The 19,895-nt window shown below is 42.0% G+C and overlaps 1 protein-coding gene and 1 long non-coding RNA gene across 2 annotated transcripts; both read right to left on the reverse strand.

Annotated features, from left to right (window-relative positions):
* Positions 1-529: 529 nt before the first annotated feature.
* On the reverse strand, positions 530-14,721 carry LOC127297082 (polyamine oxidase 1-like). The gene is made up of 8 exons (XM_051327335.1): positions 14,604-14,721; positions 14,234-14,486; positions 13,136-13,282; positions 12,766-13,021; positions 12,519-12,662; positions 12,006-12,413; positions 11,834-11,915; positions 530-842 (listed from the first exon to the last, which is right to left on the reverse strand). The coding sequence occupies exons 1-8, from the start codon at positions 14,719-14,721 to the stop codon at positions 763-765; spliced, it is 1,488 nt and encodes a 495-aa protein (XP_051183295.1). The 3' UTR covers positions 530-762.
* LOC127297083 (uncharacterized) lies at positions 10,552-11,480 on the reverse strand. Its single transcript, XR_007848878.2, has 2 exons — positions 10,995-11,480; positions 10,552-10,912 (listed from the first exon to the last, which is right to left on the reverse strand). It is a non-coding gene; the product is annotated as an uncharacterized lncRNA (long non-coding RNA).
* Positions 14,722-19,895: the final 5,174 nt, after the last annotated feature.

Below are 19,895 nucleotides of genomic sequence, written 5' to 3' on the forward strand. Positions count from 1 at the left end.
ATAAAAAAAAATATCATGAAGGATACCATGATCCACAAGGATTTAAGGCGTGCTCGGTTCAAAGGAGAAGTGGAGGAGTAACATAGGAATGTGAAAATATCCTACGGTGGCACTATTCATCCACTTGGTTCAAAGGAATTGTGCAAAGGAAAAAACGTAAGAAAATTTCCTCTGATCTCGCTTTCAAAGGAAAAAAAAACATGGGAGTTTCACAATCCACTTGGACCTAGTTTAAAAATTCCTACACACGAAGAACAAGACTGATGTATCTAGTGGCATAATGCCATCCTAATTATACTTTCTCATGTCATATGACTTTGATTTGACCATGTTTGTTAGAAATCCTATTTTTATTATTCCGGTAAACCAAGCAACAAAATTTACAAAATTCCTTTGTTTTTCACGCGTAGATTATTCATTTGTTTTTTTTCTATTCATGTGTTTTTAGAATCATGTTTTTTTTGAAAGGGTTTCTACAATCATGTGAACTAAACTAACCTTAGATTCAGCTTAAGAGAACTCGAGCATCTACCGCTACATCAGGTAAACAACTTAACCTTAGACAAGACACACATAGAATGTGAACAATTGATTTAGCACGAACAAATGCCAAGGTGACAGACGCAGGACGCTCTCCCGAGGAAGTTGGCATATCTTATTACTCATGGATGTAAACAATGTTTTCTGCTATCACTTGACTGACACATCCAACCCATTCAAATTTATTAGAACTGGCATCACTAAAGGCTACTACCGAAACCTCTAGTCATACTTGCCCGGGACGTGGTATTTGCACATATTCTTCTGGGCACATTTGATCAGAATATCCGCAGAGTCGATTCCTGGCAAAAAGATACATATAAAACACAAAATTAGTATCAAAATGTTCCATTACCATGGTACGATAAAATCAATTTCATTCTCAAGATCATGCAAAGTGGAGTTGCCATATGCATATCTATAATATCTATAAAGTTCATCCCCACTAAAAGCTTTTAATGTTTGCAAGCTTGACATGCAGAGTATCCACGTCACTTCCATTTGCTAATAGCTAAGCTTTTCAACTAATCAGGAATGTCCATGCGCACAAGATAAATGGGCACAAGCATGCCCAGTCTCCTATTTTCTTCGTGGCAACTCCTCGCTTCATCTCTCTCTTTCACCTTCAACTTTAAATCCTCTTCCTTAACTGCCCACTGAAATAAGCCGATGGATTCCGTTCTGCCTCCACATCTTCTCCAATAAAAAATGTAGGAGTAAAACGATACAGCTACTTTCCCATTACTAGTAAACGTGCACGTGCAATGCACGTCTGGACTAACATGAATTATAGTATTAAAAATATATATTCCTAACTTCAGAAAATCTGAACTTTAACAACAAATGCATAATAAATAATCCCCGACTCAAACAGTTTGAAGTATCATTTTGTTTCAATCATACATGACTACTTTATCCAAATATTTTCCTCTTCTATAATGCAAAGGCAGAGCTCCTACCGTTCACCGTTAAAAAAAAATTATACGGAGTACAGTCTTTTATTCAAATGCCACACTTCCCCAATGTATAGTGCCTTCTACGGTTAGTACCACTTCAAAGTCAGGTTAGTCCGTGCATACATAAAAATATAATATATCAAACAAATTTACTTAATTAAATTTCTTCTCTTGTGTTATACAATCTTTCTGTGTCAGGATTTGTAGACAGATACTCCCTCCGTTCTGTTTAATTTACATTTTAGAAAAAATCAGACAAATTAGTACATTTATTAGTACTACTTAAATAAGTAAACAACCAATCCATACTAAATTGAAAATAGTGACATCCAATAGATAAAGGAGGACTGCTTTATTTTCTATGTTCTTGTTAACTAAAAGCTAAAATGTAGAGTATTTTAGAACAAATTTTCGGCTTAAATGTAGAGTATTTCAGAACGGAGAGAGTACTTCGTAGGTTCACTTCCCCCATACTGCATATCCATTACTACTAACACGTACCAGTTTATTATGTAGTTGTGCAGGGAATATCTAGCTAGAGTAAGATAACAGTACACATGTAGATTACCCCGACACCGTCATTCCTTTGAGCTGAATATCAGAAGGTCATGTTGACGTTGACACACTCCCCTCATCTGTGAAAAGAGCTCCATGTTAAGATACCTCTCTGCACCAGTTGAAAACATTGTCACAATCATGTTTCCCCTGTTCTCTCTTCATGCAACCAATCAGGAGGTAACAAAAAACTGAGGACAACAGAATAACCAAATTTATATAATCTTCACTGCATTATTTGAAAACGAAAAAAATATCAGTTTCTTAAAGAAATAGCTTGCCTTTTATGTAGGCAGCTGCATTTTCCCTTGAAGATATTCCGAGAAGCAATCCTAGTATTTTCTAAAAGGTTGACACGCTACCTACAAATCATAGGCAGGCAAGGTATTCCTCCCATTTACAACCCAAGAAAGGAAGCAAGGTTACTGATGAGTGTTATCATGCATGCCATGCCTAGTATCATTTATTCAGTATGTTCTGTGTAGTAGATTAAGTTGTAAATATCACTTTCCGTGGCCAAGTTTCTTGCCTGAAATTACTGGATTTTCATCTGGTACAACGCTGAAATTACTGGATGGGGCTCTTCATCTTGAGATATCTCCCCACGCCTGTGATGGTGCTTATATCCGCTTTGCCTGCTGTACCTTTCCATATCTGAGGCCCGAAGAACATTTTTAGTTTAATACATTACTGTTGAGGTTCATTTGTTAGTCTAGTATCAGACTATCGGTAAGAGTAGAGATATCACGTTAACAGTCCCTCTGAAGTGCGCATCAGGATTTGTAGAATTGGTGAATTGACCTAGACCATACACATCTGGCACATCCTTCCTCAGCTGTTCAACTGTATCAAGTAACACTTTGAATCCATGTTGTGCAGGATTTGCAGGAGACAAGCATGTTACAATCTGACATTTGATATGAGGAGTACAATATTAGCTTCTTACCAACTAATATAACTTCAGCGCCAAGGTACGGCAACAGTATCTGCTTAGCAAGTGGATTTGGGTAGGCATGGCCACAATGAACTTGTATCCTTCCTGACAAGTTCTGAATGCCACACCGATGCCGAGATTACCGCTCGTGACCTCCACCAGTGCTGTGATGTCAGGTTCTCGTGATGAAATGTAAATTCATAGAAATAAAATACATGAAAGTTCCAGGGACCAAAAAAGGACAATCTGAATGATTGCGAATGGCGAAGAATTATAGCAATGTAAAATCTTGAGCAAAACAACAACAATCTAAATTTCATTGATGGAACAATAGAAAAAGCGAACATCAAGACTATGAGAAGAAATGAAACCAAGAAGCCAAGTATCAGCTCCATTCTCAAGATGTAAAAAATTGTACAGATCATCAAGATATATGTGGAAAAGCTCCCATTTCATAACCAGGTAAAAAAACTGTTGAAGCTGTTGCAAAACACATATTTAAATCAGAACAAAGGGAAAGGAGCAATATCATAAAAAGATGAGCAAGCTCATAAGGAAGAACAAATCTATTTCATCCCTCCAAGACATCCCTAACACAATACTCTTTGTGGTTTTCCCCATGGGATCTATGACTTTATTTGGCTTTGCCAAAATCCGAGTGGTCTACCTTGACACACCCCTTGGCAATGCAACACTAAGCTGTCCATGCAAGAATACAAGATCTAGGAGGTTAATACCAACAGTTGGAACGTTTTGTCCCGGGGTTTTGTTAATGGAATACAAGCTTTTGGCCTTTTTTGGATCTGCATATGCATATATGGCACATCTTACTTTATATTCCCGTAATTAAAAAATCGATTTAAACACAGCAATTGCCTTCAACCCTTCATCCAATACCTTTATTTTGCCCATTGGTTATTTCCTGAAGGGAGTGAGCTTGGAGGATGACATGTCTGGAAAACGTTACTGTTGATAACATCAATTAATACTTCAGAAAGAATCTGCACATATAAAAAAAAACTCAGAGATGAGATGGACTGGAAGCAAAGTAATGTGAGGCCACATGGAGATCAAGCTTCTTCTACCCCCTCCATCTAAAAATAGGTCTCTTTTGTCTAGATACCGATGTATGTAGATGCATTTTAGTTAGAGATACAACCATACCTAGATAAAATTGAGACACATATTTTCAGACGGAGTAAGTATTACAAATGAAACTGGTGCATAATGATGGAATAATAACAAAACAGATTTGATGTTACAGAACAACAAAAAAAAAGATCCTGTTTTATTTCTTTCAATTGGCATACTAATATATCCCTCACACCTTTAAGCATTTTCTTCTTCTCCCTGTATCGAAGCCACCTCCGTACTCCCACACCCTTTTTCAGAAAGGTGCCCTTTTTGCAAGAATGTCTTCCTACCAGAGTTGCCGTGCGCAATCACCACAAATCCAGGTTCATATTGTATCATAATATGGTGTGGACACTTGTAAATCCGTGAAATTGACAATTCTTCAGTCGTTGTGAATTATAAGATACTTAATTATCCTGAGATAACTATAATTAGAATAGCAGCTAATAAAGTTGAAGACCAATATCATCTTGTATGGGATACCAAATTAGCATAGCATGTTAATAAAATTGAAGATTAATAGCATCTTGTCGGGGATGATTGAGTCATCTGGCAATATAGATGTGCAAATATTTCAGATCAGATACATGATTGCAGTAGAGCTAACGTCAAGCGCAACACAGTGTTGGAGAAGCCTATCAATCCACACAAACAGAAGGGCTTAGTCTGATCCTCTAAAATACTTGCATGTTGAAGTCAATCTATGCATCTATTTCAGCAGGTGCTTATTAATAATAGAACGAAATCACTAAATTAAACCAATGTAGTTCAGATGCACCAGCAAAAACAGCTCCTGCTAAGGCTAACCCAACATCTAAGAAAAAAATTAAATCAACTATTGAGAAAAAAAACATTGTTAGGAGTACCTCCTAGTTAACGATGTTCCTCGATAATTTAGTTCAAATATTGCACGGCTGAAAGGTAGCTGTTTACCTAATATAATATGATGATATGCAAGTCTCAAGGAGAGCGGCATCATCAACAGAACTACAATAGATGACATTAAATGATGTGCTAGAGTAGCAAATTTAATAGAAGAAGAAGAATGAAAACACATGAAGAGAGGCCACCACTCTTAGACACATCTGTCATATTACTGATCTGAGATCGATGCCAATCATTTTGTAGAAACATTTTTTGACCGAACAAGTGCACGTACTTGGAAGCTCATATGAAGCTGAAATAAACAATAGTACATCACACTTTCAGGACTGGCAGTACCTCAACCAGGGAGTCGGTGACGGAAGTTGCAAAGGGGGCGACAGCCTGCGCGGGGGGCGCTGCTGCGACGGCTTGCACGAGTGCTTGGGGCTACATGCCGCAGCCTGCAGTTCTGGCGGCGCGACGACCTGCCCGGGGCGCTGTTGGGACAGCCCGCGCGAGGGGCTTGGGGTTGGGGCTACACACCGCAGCCTGCAGTTGCGGCGGCGCGACGACCTGCGCGGGGGAGCTGCTGCGGCAGACTGCGTGGGGGCGTGGGGCTACACGCCGCAGCCTGCAGTTGTCGGCGCGACGACCTACGCCGCTACACGGGGGCGCTGCTGCGGCGGACTGGGGCGTGGGGCTACGCAGGACAACCTGCGCCAACGTGCGCGGCGAAAGTGCGGGTGCGGGGCAAAAGGAAAGGCGGCTTTAGTGGTTCTATGATTTAATCAGCGGTTGGTTTCATTAGGCGAGGACGTGCGGGCTTCTAACACTGTTTTAGCGCTAATCTGAACCGTCAAATAAGTTGATTAGATGGTCAAGATTAATTGGATCTGCCGCTCTCTCTCTTTTAATAGTAGTGTAGATGTAGATTTAAGCAGTTGAGCAGCTCGGTTCCCACCATCTCCACTATTTAGTGAGTGCTCAACTGGTCGAGGGTTTTCGCTAGAGCGAGCTTACTGAGAGGAACTTGAAGTTCCGCAGTCGGAAATCCATCGCCCGCCCACAACCACCACAGCACGCGCCGGACGACGTCCATCTCAGTGAGCTTGTCGGCCACCATCGGCGGCAGCGTGGCCGGGTAGGACACCTTCGAGTGTGATGCATGTATGCTAGCATGACTGTCACCATCAATAAACCGAAGCTCGTAGCAAGCAACCGGGCCGCACCGGCGAGTCTGCTAGATATTCAACGCAGCTTGGTATCTGCATTCGTTGCGCCGATTGAAATCCTAATTGCTCCCGGCGAGGCGGCCTCAACACTATCAGCTACCCAAGTGCAGGAGCAAATAGCACATACATCTACAAGGTGTGTACTCCATCGCTTCTTTGCTCTCCCATGGCACACACACGCACGCGACGTCCCGCTTCCCTTAATCGTCTACATGCCTTTATGAATAGTTTTTTTTTCTTAGTTCCTGCTGCAGAGGTACGCGAGTGCACCAGCGAGTTAACTCTGATCTGCGGATATGCTTATCTATTTCCTCAGCTCCACATGAAGCTATTGTGGCCATGTAAGTTTCTACCTCCTGTTCCTCTAGGCATTTTTGTGTGGCTTATACTTCTTTGCCCAGATTGGATTACATGTAAGCGGATTGGTGTTTAAAGCTTGTGTTACATGTTGTTCTACCGACTATTGAGCCTAAGAGTATACATAATGTGAGCGAACTTAAGGAGTTTGAATAATTTTTTATTTTCTTAATTTGTTTTAGGATGTAAAACAGTAAACAGTCCATGAAGACTAACACGAGGAGGCGGAAGGCGTTCACCATATTTTTCATTCACTTGGCATCCACCAGAAGTTATTGATTTTGCAAAATGCTACTTGAATAAAGAACATGTGCGTGCAATTTTATGTTTGTTTGTTACAAACCATGTTTGTGCTTCAATCTCTAATGTTTTTAGTCTCGCCATATTTTCTTACTTTCATGAGTTACTTCTTAATAATCTAGTGGTAGGCTGGTAGGCACTTAATCAAATGAAGTTTCTATATCAATGTATGTACGCTAATATTTATATCAATAATGCTACACCTACGGAGAGCTACGGACGATTTACGTGATGACAAGGATGGAATCCGACGTGGGCGTGGATGCTGAATGAGAGAAAAAAAACAGGGCGCCCCGCTAACTGCCGCTAAAAATCCCGCTAATTATGCACCAAAACATGCAACTGCACCGCTGCAGGTTTTCCTTTCGTTCAGATAGACCAGGGCACAAGGCCGAGCTGCCTGCATCGCGCCGTCATGAACGTCCTGGCCGCGCGTCGGTAGCTAGCCATCTTCCTAAACCTGCTGATAGACCTCGCCGTCGTGCAGCCGGCCGATCGGCTCGCGGACCAGCCTGCAAGTGCCTGGACTCACGAAAGGCGAGCATCGCACACAGGTTTGCCCTCGTTCAGATCAATCCAATTAACCCTTCTTGACTTTTGCTACAGCCTAAGGTTAATTACTTCAGCGATCCTAGCCGAGGGTGCAGAATAGTTGCAGCAAACGAAAATAAGAAAATATCATCTCAATGTAACATGGTTGCATGCTTAATTCTTATTCCTATCTAGCATGTATGGTGGCCAAGAGATCGGATCATATAGACTATTTATGGGGGAGAGAGAGATATTGCAGTGATATAGGCCTACATATCAGTCATATGGTTCAGAACTTGTATGCAGACCAACAAAAGTACATCATGTGTAATACTTTTTATTATCATTCTTTTTTGTATCTCATTACATACTAATAGAGAATAAACCTGATAATTAAATACTTCGTGATTTGTAGGTATGGATGATCGAACTGCTAGTGTTCAAGAATCAACAGACATGTATATTTCAAGCGATGATGATTGCATCGAGCAACAAAAGAAAAGCAATGTGGAACATGAAGAGAACCATGGTGAAGCTCAAGCAGATGTGTTACTTGAAGATCCTGAAGTGGGGATGACCTTTGATACTGAGAATGATGTGCGAGAGTACCACAAGAATTATGGTAAAGCAAAAGGGTTTGGTGTGACAAAAAGAAACTCAAACAAAGACGAGAATGTAGAACTAAGGTACCTTACACTTAGTTGCTCTCGTCATGGTAAGACCGAGTCCAACTCAAGAAATATGTTGAAGCCACATCCAACAGCTGGCTTAGGATGTAAAGCTAAAGTTAATATTGTTCGTGGTATGGATGGAAAGTTGCATATTTTGACGGTCATTTTGGATCATAATCATACATTAAGTCCACATAAATCTCGTTTATTCAGATGCAACAAAATTTTGGACTACCATGTTAAGTGAAGGCTTGAGTTGAATGACCGGGCTGGAATACGAGTAAACAAGCATTTTAATTCTCTTGTTGTGGCAGCGGATGGTCACGATAAACTTAACTTTAGTGAGAAAGAATGTCGCAATTATTTAGAGAAAACAAGAAGATTGAAACTAGGAAGTGGTGATGCAGAGGTTGTTCGTAACTATTTTACGAAAATGCAATCAGACAACCCGAACTTTTTTAGTGTCATGGATGTTGATGATGAATCAAGACTTAGGAATGTTTTTTGGGCTGATGCTAGAAGTAGAGCAATGTATGACTCCTTTGATGATGTCATAACTTTGACACCACTTACTTGGTTAACAAATACGATATGCCTTTTGCTTCTTTTGTTGGAGTGAATCATCATGGACAATCTGTGTTGCTAGGATGTGCTTTATTATCAAATGAAGACACTGAAACATTTGTTTGGTTATTTAAAGCATGGCTGGCATGTATGTCAAATCGTCAACCAAGAGCTATTGTGACTGATCAAGCAAAAGCAATTCAGAATGCCGTGGAAATAGTTTTTTCTGATGCTCGATATAGATGGTGCTTGTGGCATATAATGAAGAAGCTACCCGAGAAGTTAGGTGGATACGAGGAATATGAGTACATCAAGACCGCAATTGGCAAATCAGTTTATGATTCGTTAACAATTACAGATTTTGAAAATTCTTGGATGTGTATGCTTGAGAGGTATAATATTGCTGATAATGAATGGCTTAAAGGGCTCTATGACAATCGACACCGTTGGGTTCCAGCATTTGTGAAAGATCTTTTTTGGGCACGCATGTCCACTACACAACGGAGTGAGAGTATGCATGCCTTCTTTGATGGTTATGTTAACGCTAAGACAACACTGAAGCATTTTTGTAGCCAATATGAGTATGCTCTTCGTGATAAAGTTGAAAAGGATATACTTGCAGATTTTAATTCGTTCAATTCAACCATACCTTGTATCACACATTTTGACATCGAGAAACAGTTTCAATCAGTGTATACAAATTCAAAGTTCAAAGAGTTTCAAGAGGAGCTAACACACATGTTGTACTGTGATCGGAACTTCGTACAAAAAGAAGGTGAAGTAGAAACATACAGATTAATCGAGGATGTTTTAATTGATAAAGATGAAGGATGGAGAAAAGATTATGTGTACCATGTATATCTCAATGCGGAAGAGTTCAAAGTTAAGTGTACATGTCTCCATTTTGAGTTCAGGGTATTATCTGTAGGCACATGTTATGTGTGTTGACACACAAGAAAATCAAATAGGTTCCTTCACAGTACATCCTTGATCGATGGAGAAAAAAGGTGAAAAGAAAACACAACTTTATCCGGTGCACATATGGTGGCATGGAAGACACTCCTGTTGCAAAACGTTTTGACAAGTTGTGCAATATTTTCTTCCCAGTTGCAGAGTTAGGTGCCATGTTAGAGGATTCATGCAATTCTTTGATTGAACAGATCCACGCTCTGAAAAATCTGGTAACTCAAGTTCTGAAATTAATAATGAAGAACATGGTATACAGGAAGGTGCACCTTCTAATGGGGAGACAACAAATAAAACCATATTAAGTCCAATAGCTGTTAGATGTGCTGGACGTCCTCCTTCATTGAGAAAAGAATCTAAGGTTGATAAGCTTATTCGTGTTGCAAGAGAAAAGAAGAAAAAAGGCTACCTTACCATCTGGAGGTTCCTCGGCTTTTGTTATGCCTCCAATTGTAGGAAAATATACAAGCATGTTGTTTCAAGTTCAACAAAGTTCTGCTGCTCTATCTAAATCTCCGCAGTTACATTTTGATGGAACTGGAGGTCTCAATGATATGATGGATCATAGTGAGACATGAGTTGTATAGTCCTTTTTGCACATGTCTACTGTAATTTAAGGAGTCCATCCATCTATTTGTTTTCATTTTCTCTCTCCATATCTGGAGTTGCAACGTTTATGTATTGTTGAGAGTTGAACATATTTTGTTGACAACTCAGTTGTTCTGCATTATTTTGCCCCATTTTTTGTGGGAATGCTTCTAGTATGCTCTTATTGGCTCAACCACAGCAGCACAACCTTAGTATCTCTCAGCATTATACTTTTAATTTGTCATTCTCAACAAATGATGACATAATAACAGTGTATAAACGAAGTTCCCAGTGAACATGTTTCTTATTCATGATTCTAGATCATAACATACAATTTGGAAGGACAAGCTTTACACTCCTTAAAAATATCAAGAACTTAAAAGCCCTGTACATTAGTTTATTGCTTCACAAGACCAGAGTTTACAATGTGCCGGTTACAACCAGTTCGGTGAGTTCCTGGTATACTGGCCAAAGCAAACACCAATGTTCCTAGTTCTCCCAGAACTACCAAGTTATGGACTGCTGTTTTGTCTTCAGATTTTTTATCTTTTTGTAGATGTCCTAAATTCTTCAGAATTTCCAACACTTGTTATTTACAGCCGAAGACAAGGTTGTGCTACCCAGCTCCAAGATTATAGGATTGTTTAGTTGCATCACGGCAAGATTCAGACCTGCAAGGCATGCTCTGGCTTCTTCAGTATACCTGCATATCCGAATGTCCTATGAGACAAGGAAAATTGATTTAAGCCAAAAGCCCTGTAGTAAGCAAACATTGAACAGAGATTAGTTTTGTTCTTCTCACCACATTCACCACGCTCTGATGCATAGAGGCATATATGTTCATTCATACTGCATAGATACACACATGAGATGGCTCCAAGACTGCAAAGAGAGAGTCTACGGGCGGGACTCGCTTGTCATGTCGATGTAGAACGATGTTGTGCGGGTTGCCACTTCCCGGACGAATAGCTTGCCGCGAGGCCTTCTGCGGCTGAGAGGTAGCTGCGCCGCCACTTGCGACCAACAGCTAGCCGTGCCGGCGTGCCGCCGCTTGCGTCCAAAGGTACCTGAGCCGTCGCCTGCCTCTAGCCGCGCCGCCGACGCCGACGAAGAGCTGGACCCGCCGCCGACGACGACGAGAACCTTCTCTCAGTCGCCGCTCGCCAAGAGATGGGGATTGGGGATTTGCGCTGCGTTAGAAATTTCCCTTTTTTCCCCTCCCATTTTTCTCTCACCGGAATGGTTTCTATTCCACGCTGGGTTCCACGTCCGATGACTCGTCAGCGCGTAGAGTTTCCGTAGCCCCTTCCGTCCGTACGTGTAGCATTATTGTATATTTGTATTTATATTCATGGAAGTTCAAATTATGTGGTTATTGTTATATTAAAAGTTTATTGAAAATATTGTATATCATGTTACACTATTACGAGTAGAATTAGCAGACACTATCATCGTTTTGATATTCCTTCTAACAATGAAAATATTTTCTATCGCGGGTTAAGCCATAATTTCCATTGTTTTCGTGAATTTGCCAAACTTCGAACTATAAAACTACAAAGTAATATTGATCGTAGCAATGTACTTCATAATGAAATGATTCTTTCTATCCCGCAGCAACGCGCGGGGAATCACCTAGTATACCTGAAAGATAAGCCCCATGGACATAGCCATTGTAGTGCTCGCTGGTGTGCTCCCCCGTGAAGTAAACCCTCCCAACCGGCGCCTAGGGGAAAGAAAGAACAGGTAAGATGACAATTCATGATAATTGACACGAGAAATTCAGAAGCACGATAGGATGGGACTTGTGGAGTACCCTGAGCTGGTCGTATTCGTAGCGGTTGACGCCGATGGGCCAGTTGGAGAAGGAGCCCCTGTAGAACCTGTCGGACCACCAGCGTGGCACGAGGATGTCCGTGGCGTCGGGGACGTCGGCGGCGGGGAACATGTTCCTCAGCACCTGCACGATCTCCGCCTTGGTCTGGTTGTCCGACTGCTGCTCGATCCGCCTCGACTCCTCGTCGGTGACGGTGACAAGCAGGACGTTGGCGTCCGGGTACTGCGCCTCGAACTCCTGCCACACTCCGTAGTAGCCTCTCCTGCTGCTGGCGTAGAGGAAGAACTCCCTGCCTTTGCCCTCGGGCCAGAACTTCTTGGGGAACTTGACGAAGATCTTGGTGTACACGGCCATGTCAAACTGGTAGATCGACAGAACCTTCCAGTTCTGGTTTATTCAGCATGGCAACCAGGCTCAGAATAATGCGTGCGGCTAACTAAATCAACACTGGCTTCAGTCACAAAACAAAAGAGAAGAAGGGCAGAAACTGACAGGCAGCTGTGGCTTGAACTGAATGAGATCAGACTGCAGGACCCCCACGCTGGTAGAGACCATGACGTAGTCCGCCTTGTACACCTTGTCGTCCTCCGTCTTCACGGTGACGCCGCTACCAGAGTAGGAGATTTCTCTCACCACCTGCAATGCATGACCACAAAATTTCATTGTATGATACTTGTGCTTTCTCATTCCATTTCTGACGGGAAAATGACAATGTAGGCAAGTATCTACTACTAGGTACCTTGTTGAGCTGGAGGCGCGGGTCGACGATGTTGCCGGACTTGTCGGCCTTGAGGTACTGGCCGGCGAGGAAGTAGACGACGGCCTCGAAGCCGCGCTGGTCGGCGACGAAGAAGAGGTCGTCCCCGAAGTCTTGGAAGGTGGCGAGCGGGACGGTGTTCTGCAGGCTGGTCACCCGGGGCGGCTCGGCGAACTCGTAGTCGTACTTGTAGTAGTCGAGGACCATGTCCACCGGCGACGACGGCCCGTTGGGCTGGCTGACAGATCAAACCAGGACAGATTTGTTACAGTAGTATATTTGATTGATGATTGGGCTTTTCCCACGGGTGGGTGACGAGCCGAAGGAAGAAGAAATGGAGCAGGTAACGTACTGGTTGTTGAGGCGTTGCATGGCGAGGATGGACATGTCGTCCTGGCCGCTGGGTTTCAGTTTGGCGGACAGCTTCCCACCGCTCTCTTCCACCTCCTCCGACCGCTCCATCCTCTTCTGCACGAACGCTTTGTCGTACACGCCGCCCCTGTGAACAATTTTTATTATGTGCACAGCAACATCACAGCATGCATGCGATCGAGCAGCATTCCACATCTGGCCCTCTATAATTTATATTGGTCAGCGAGACTGTTGCCGATTAAGTGAGAGTTTGAGACTACTCTATTTATACAAAGTGGTGGCCCAGCTCCTATATATGAGTACGAATTTCCCAAAAAACTGTTTTAGTAGTTCACATGAGCACATGTGCTCTTGTTTTTTTTTTCAAAAAATGAATGACGCTTATTTCTGGATATCAAACAATATTTCTAAAAACATACAACTATGTATACACATGTGGTACATACACCGGAAGTTTCATTAAACTATACACTCTATTTCGGGCTGCAAAAAACAAATTACAGAATAAAATAAGAGTTTTTTTGTTCCTATATAAAGCCTTAATAATTTGTTTCTTTTCCTGCAGCCCAAAATTAAACGCCTTTATAGTAAAACTTTGCGCAAGTATACAAAAGATGTGTAGGTGTATAGAGAACCTTTTTTTGGAACTTTTGAAACTTCAAACTTTCAGTTTTAAGCCAGTGAGCTTGGGCGCCACAAATACTTTCTCTACGAATTTATACTACCTCCTTTCCTATATGTATGCATATGAATGGCAATTTTTTAAAATACAAACAGTCCCAAAGGAATTTCACTAGAGGAATCATGTCTTTCTTATGAGTTATGTTACGTGTTTCAAATTTGTCCCAAAAAGCACCTGAATCTTGTGGGAACAAACTAACTCCAAAGTCCAAACACAATATTTTTCAGTTAGGAGCATTTCATCATAATTCATTTGGTATCGCTCAGTTCTGTTTTTCTTCTGAAACGCCAGCAAGCTAGCGTTGGTCAGATCAAGCATGCCCTCATATGTTTGTTCCCACGCAAGAGTCAAGTGCATATGCATGCGTGAAATTTCGTGATAATTCATCGGGCGTACTTCTCCTTGTAGACGTTGCCGGCGAGCCCGTCGAAGTCGGAGCGGAAGTTCCTGAGCTTGAGGGTGGAGTTGACGATGGGCCAGATGGGGTTCATCTTGCCGCCGTTGACGCCCTCCACCCAGTTGGCGCCCATCTCGACGTTGAGGCCGCTGAAGTTGGTCTTGTGCATCCTCCCGCCGATGTGGTTCGTCGCCTCCAGAATCACCAGATCCGTTATCCCGGCCTCCGCCAGCCGCTTCCCCGCCGAGATCCCTGCCCATCATGCACGCAGAGAACGTGTAAATCAATTAGTTTAGCATACGTGCAGTGCACTAGCTACCTAGTAGAAGAGCTGGACTGTGATCAATATGGTGTGGTGTGTGCAGGTACCGGACATGCCGGCGCCGACGATGATGACCCTGGGGCCGGCGGCGGCGGCGAGGCATGCATAGTGTGCTAGCGTTAGTGTTAACACTAGAACAGTGGCTGTCGTACTGGTGAACGTCATGTCTCTCCTCACTAGATACGCTAGCCGGACCCCGGACACACACCGTCCCCTCTCTGCTTCACACTGCCCCTGTTCATATAACACGATGAAGCCGAGATGTATTATGTAGTATATATGAACGCGAAATGTATATCGTGTGGTATAGAGTTCTTCTACGAGAGCAAGCTAGCTATCTTCTTTTACAATGTGACAACCATTTGTTGTCGAGAGCGGCTATTCTAGCGTGCACGGTATATATATGATATAAAGTTCTTCTATGAGAGTAATCTAGCCACTCTTTTTTCTAATGCGACAAGCGATATTGTTGAGGTCGGTACATGGTATACATGGTATAGAGTTCTTCTACAAGAGAAATCTAGTTAAATTTTTTGCAATGCAATAACGGATGGTTGTTGAGAGTGGTGATTCTAGCGTGTGCATGTATATGTGGCATAGAGTTCTTTTACGAGCAAGCAGCTATATCCTTTTACAATGTGACAACCATCGGTTGTCGAGAGCGGCTATTCTAGCGTGCATGGTATATATGGTATAAAGTTCTTCTACCAGAGCAATCTAGCCACTCTTTTTTCTAATGCGACAAGCGATGTTGTTGAGATCGGTACATGGTATACATGGTATAGAGTTCTTCTACAAGAGAAATCTAGTTAACTTTTTTGCAATGCGACAATGGATGATTATTAAGAGTGGCGATTCTAGCGAGCATGTATATGTGGCACAAAGTTCTTTTACGAGCAAGCTAGCTAGCTCTTTTTTCAATGCGACAAACGGTTGTTGAGAGCGGCAAGTTTAAATTGTATGGTATATATGGTGTAGTGTTCTTCTACGAGAGTAAGCTAGCTATAGGTAATTTTTCAATGTGACAAACAATGGTTGTTGAGAGGGGCGATTCTAGCATGCATGGTTTTAAGAGAAATTTGCCCTTAATTATATTTTTCTGAAGATGACACTAGATTTAGGGGAGTAACGGAATCGACAAGTGTGTACTCAGGTTTTCTCGAGGCGAAAAATGTTCTGAGGAACGAGATCCCACAATTTGAAATGTTCTGAGGAACAAGATCCCACAATTTGAAAAGGAGAAAAATGTCAGTGAGCTTCTTGATGCATTTCTACTTACTTGATTGATAGGTATTCCGCACCATTAAGAGAGGTCACTTGATGAACTTGAAAAGGATGAACTCAGTTTTTCTTGCATACACATCTCCTTCATCGTTTTTTTTAAATGAGAGAGGGAGCTCCACCTCTGAAATGGCTTGTACACTATTATCTATTTTCATATACGCCCGGAGTTGCCCATAATTTGTTCCAGGCCCGGAATTTTGTCCGAGTAGTTTTAAGGGTTTTGCTGCAACTAAGCTCTCGCTGATTGCCAGCCTGGAACCATCCGGAATAAAATCTAGGTGACCAGCTGCATATCCTGGAATTCTCCGGGCTCGATCCGGACGACAGAAAAACCGTAACGATCAAATTCCATGCGGACCTATGTAAGCTACGCGTACTATCTCACTGCATGAAAAAGAAGAACACCCATATCCTCTCCTCCAACATTGAGCACCACCATTTCTTAGAGATCTCACCATTCCTTCACCCCCAAATTTAAACCTCTTCGAGAAATCTAAAGAGGAGATCTGAACTTATGTTTCCACCAAGCCAAATCGCGCCCCCTCGAGTTAAGCAAGTTTCTTCTTACACTTCGGTTTGTTGGGAAATCCTACGCGTGCTAACTCACATGGAAGCTTCCGGATTGTTGATTATGTTGTGGGAAATTTGTGAGGGTTTGTAGGTCACCTTAACGCCTACCACTGGTGATTGAGCTCTTTCTTCATGGAGGAGGATCAAGAACAAAAAGATGAGCCTTCATGCTATTCGTGACTCTTTCGTGGTAGCCCACACCTCTGCAATGGTGGCATACCTTCCCCCAAGTAAGGGAACATCGGGTTACATCTTCGTCTACTTGTGGCATACCTTGGTTATTCTCTATCATGACATTTTTGTACTTGTGCATTTATATTTGCCATAGCCTCCATGCTTGAATTATCTTTTTTTTTTTGCATTATATAGGCTGTTTCACTTAGTTGTTAGGCTCGCATTTGTTATCTACATAGCCTAAACTTGTGAAAAGCAAAGTCATTTTTTTAGAAACCTATTCACCTCTCTAGGGTCCTTTCAATGGTATATGTGCCATAGAGTTCTTCTAGGACAGCAAGCTACATAGCTATTTTTTCTATGCGGCAACCGATGGTTGTTGAGAGCAGCTATTCTAGCATGCACAGTATATACCATGACGCCCCACATCTTCTCTCCTTGCATACTTCATTGAATTTTGTCACGTAACTTCTCTTTCCTTGCATCCTTTATAGAACTTTTGTCAGGTGGCTTCTCTACCTTTCACACTTCAGTTCATTTAGTTTCAAAAATTGAAACTTCCATATATTTGGAACCATACATCCTAAAATCGTTTGAATATTTGGGGTTCTATTTAATATGGCTTCAAAACAAGCTATTGAACACATTTTGAATGTTTTCAGCAATTACCTTTTAAATCTCGGTGAAACTTTCAAAGAGTTTATGGAAAAGAATGGGAAGAATGTTTTGTGTTGAAGTTTTTTCACAGGGATGGAAGAACATCACACCAAGAGAAATCCAAGAATGGTGAAGACCATGAGCTTGGGAATGCCCAAGGAACCCCACTGGACTCTCATATCAAATCTCTCGGTTTGCGCACTTCTAAACTTTGTTTTTTGAGCAACATAGAATTCTCGCAAAAACTTGGAGCATCTTATTAGTTTTGTGTCTAGTTTTGCTTTGAAATAAATATTACCATCATGAAAAGTGCCTTGAATTCTTATTATAAAGGTACTGAACAAATTATCATATTCTTGAATATTTCCATGAAAGTGAGTTGCATGTTATAAAAAGATGAAGAGGGATGCATTAAAAGCTGAAATTTATATTATTGTGCATAATACTATTAGTTTCACATGCTCTATTGAGTGATGATTTGTTATGTGCCTTATTTAGTGCTACTTCTCGCTAGTATACATAGATGTTTAATTTTAAGTATCATTGTTTCATGATGAATGAATAATATGTGGATACAATTGCATGTTTTAGACCTCTTGCTAGCAAAAGAATTGAATTTTTACAGAAGCATAGACTTGTTTCCAAGCTCAACTCAAATCCAATGTCTATCTTATCTACCTTATAACACTATCTATTCCAGGTATAATGTGTGTGTTTTGCCTCCAACCTCTTCAAAATATTCATTTTGTGTAATTTAAAACTCATAAGAAAGTAAGGTTTGGTAGGAAATACCTCTATGCATGCTGTTGGTTTGACTAATTATGAGTAATGAGCTAGACCGTAACCATGTTTACTGGGGAAGTCTTTCAACATTGCACTTTTGGGGGTATTGCACCATACGTTGATCATCATTTATTTTGTTTTATTGACGGCTATCTCTTGTGAAATAAGTAGAGGTTATTTAAGCAAGTAAGCATGCATTGTTAGAGAAGTGCTATGTGCCGCTAACCGAAGCCATGGTCAATCATGGTCGAAGTTTCAGCAACGAGCATCCTCAAGAGAAAGAGTGAAAAAAAGAGTTGTGTGAAAAAATAGTTCTGAAAAAAGAATGTGAGAAAAGAAACAAAAAGAGTTTGAGAAAAAAGTGAGAGAGAGTTAGAGAGGATGCTCAACGTCTACTGTTCATGTTGTCCCGGTATGGATGGCCTATAGTTGAGATGCACATCTTCTTGTATAGTTGAGATGCCCATATCCTTCCGTCTGCGCGAGGTGAAAGTATTTGATGAGGCGGTGCTCCTAACGTGGCGTACGGGCGGGGTCACCCCGCATCGATGCCCGTTAAACGTTCTGGAGCTTCTCCTCGCGTTTCCCTTTGGTCCAGGTGCGTAGTTGGGTGCTTATATGACTTTTATCACGTCAAAATACCATAAAATGATAGTTTTTATTGATAATTTATCATTGTGTCAATATTCTGAGATCCTGCTGAAACAAGCAAAAAGGTGCACGGGAGTCCAATAAATTACCAAAATCCTAATGCTACATAAGGATATTTATATGAAATAAGGGAGTAAAAACAATCTAAAACTGCACTTATCAGTCATACTTCTGGCTCTTATGTCTCCATCTAGTCGACAAAGAAATCTACAAGGGCTTGCGAGCCATCCAAGGCTGGTAGGTGATGTTGCAAACGTCGATTTCCTCTGCCCTTAGCGATTCGCCTAGTTGCTTCCTGGTTCCGGATGATTTCCGGTAAAGGTGGGTAATTGGATGCTCCTGGAAGTAGTGCCCGAGCCACCGTTGTGCCATGAATACGATGTTGACCAATTTTCGGTATTGGCAATACCGATGATTGGACTTGGAGAGTACCTCATTGATATAATATACAGGTCGCTGATCCTTCCTCCGGGTGTGCTTGACCACCACAAGAATGATGATGATGCAGTTGGTAGCCGCTTTATATAGCAGATTGTGCTGCTTATCTTTAGGAGCCACTAGTATTGGTGCTTCGGAGAGCATCTTTTTAAGCATTGTGAGAGCTGCATTTACCTCTTTATCCCGGTGACGTGGGCACTACCCTTCGGGTAACCGATGTTGCCCTATCCTGTACCGTCTAGTTGGAGGCCCATGAAGACCCTCGGAAGCAAGGTGGGCCACTAGGACGGTGCACCAGAAGGTTCCTTGACGGGCAAGACAAGGAAGTAATCAAACAAGGGAAGATCGGATCTAAAACTACTGTAAACCTAGTCGTATTCGGTGAGACCTCTTGAGACCTGGCCACCTATATAAAGGCCAGGAGAGGGGCTGCCGAGGGACACGATCAATCTTAGCAATCTTAGTCATCAAAAGCTTAGAGCTAGGTCACCCTAGCGATTAGCCATCTCGACGAGATCTCAGCCGAACTATTCGGCACCCCATTGTAACCCATTATCATCATAATCAAGAACAGACAGGCATGATGTAAGGGTTTTACCTCATCGAGGGCCCCGAACCTGGGTAAATTGCTCTCCCCGCTTGTCTGAGAACCGATGTCTCGTGTCAGCTTGCAGGATTCCATCAACCCTAAGCCCCTATCGGAGGGCATTGGCGAGGAGTACCCTCGACAATTGGCGCCATCTGTGGGAACCCTGTCGGCACAAGATCGGACATCCGCTGAA

This window comes from Lolium perenne, chromosome 4 (genome assembly GCF_019359855.2).
Source record: "Lolium perenne isolate Kyuss_39 chromosome 4, Kyuss_2.0, whole genome shotgun sequence".
Lineage (NCBI taxonomy): Eukaryota > Viridiplantae > Streptophyta > Magnoliopsida > Poales > Poaceae > Lolium > Lolium perenne.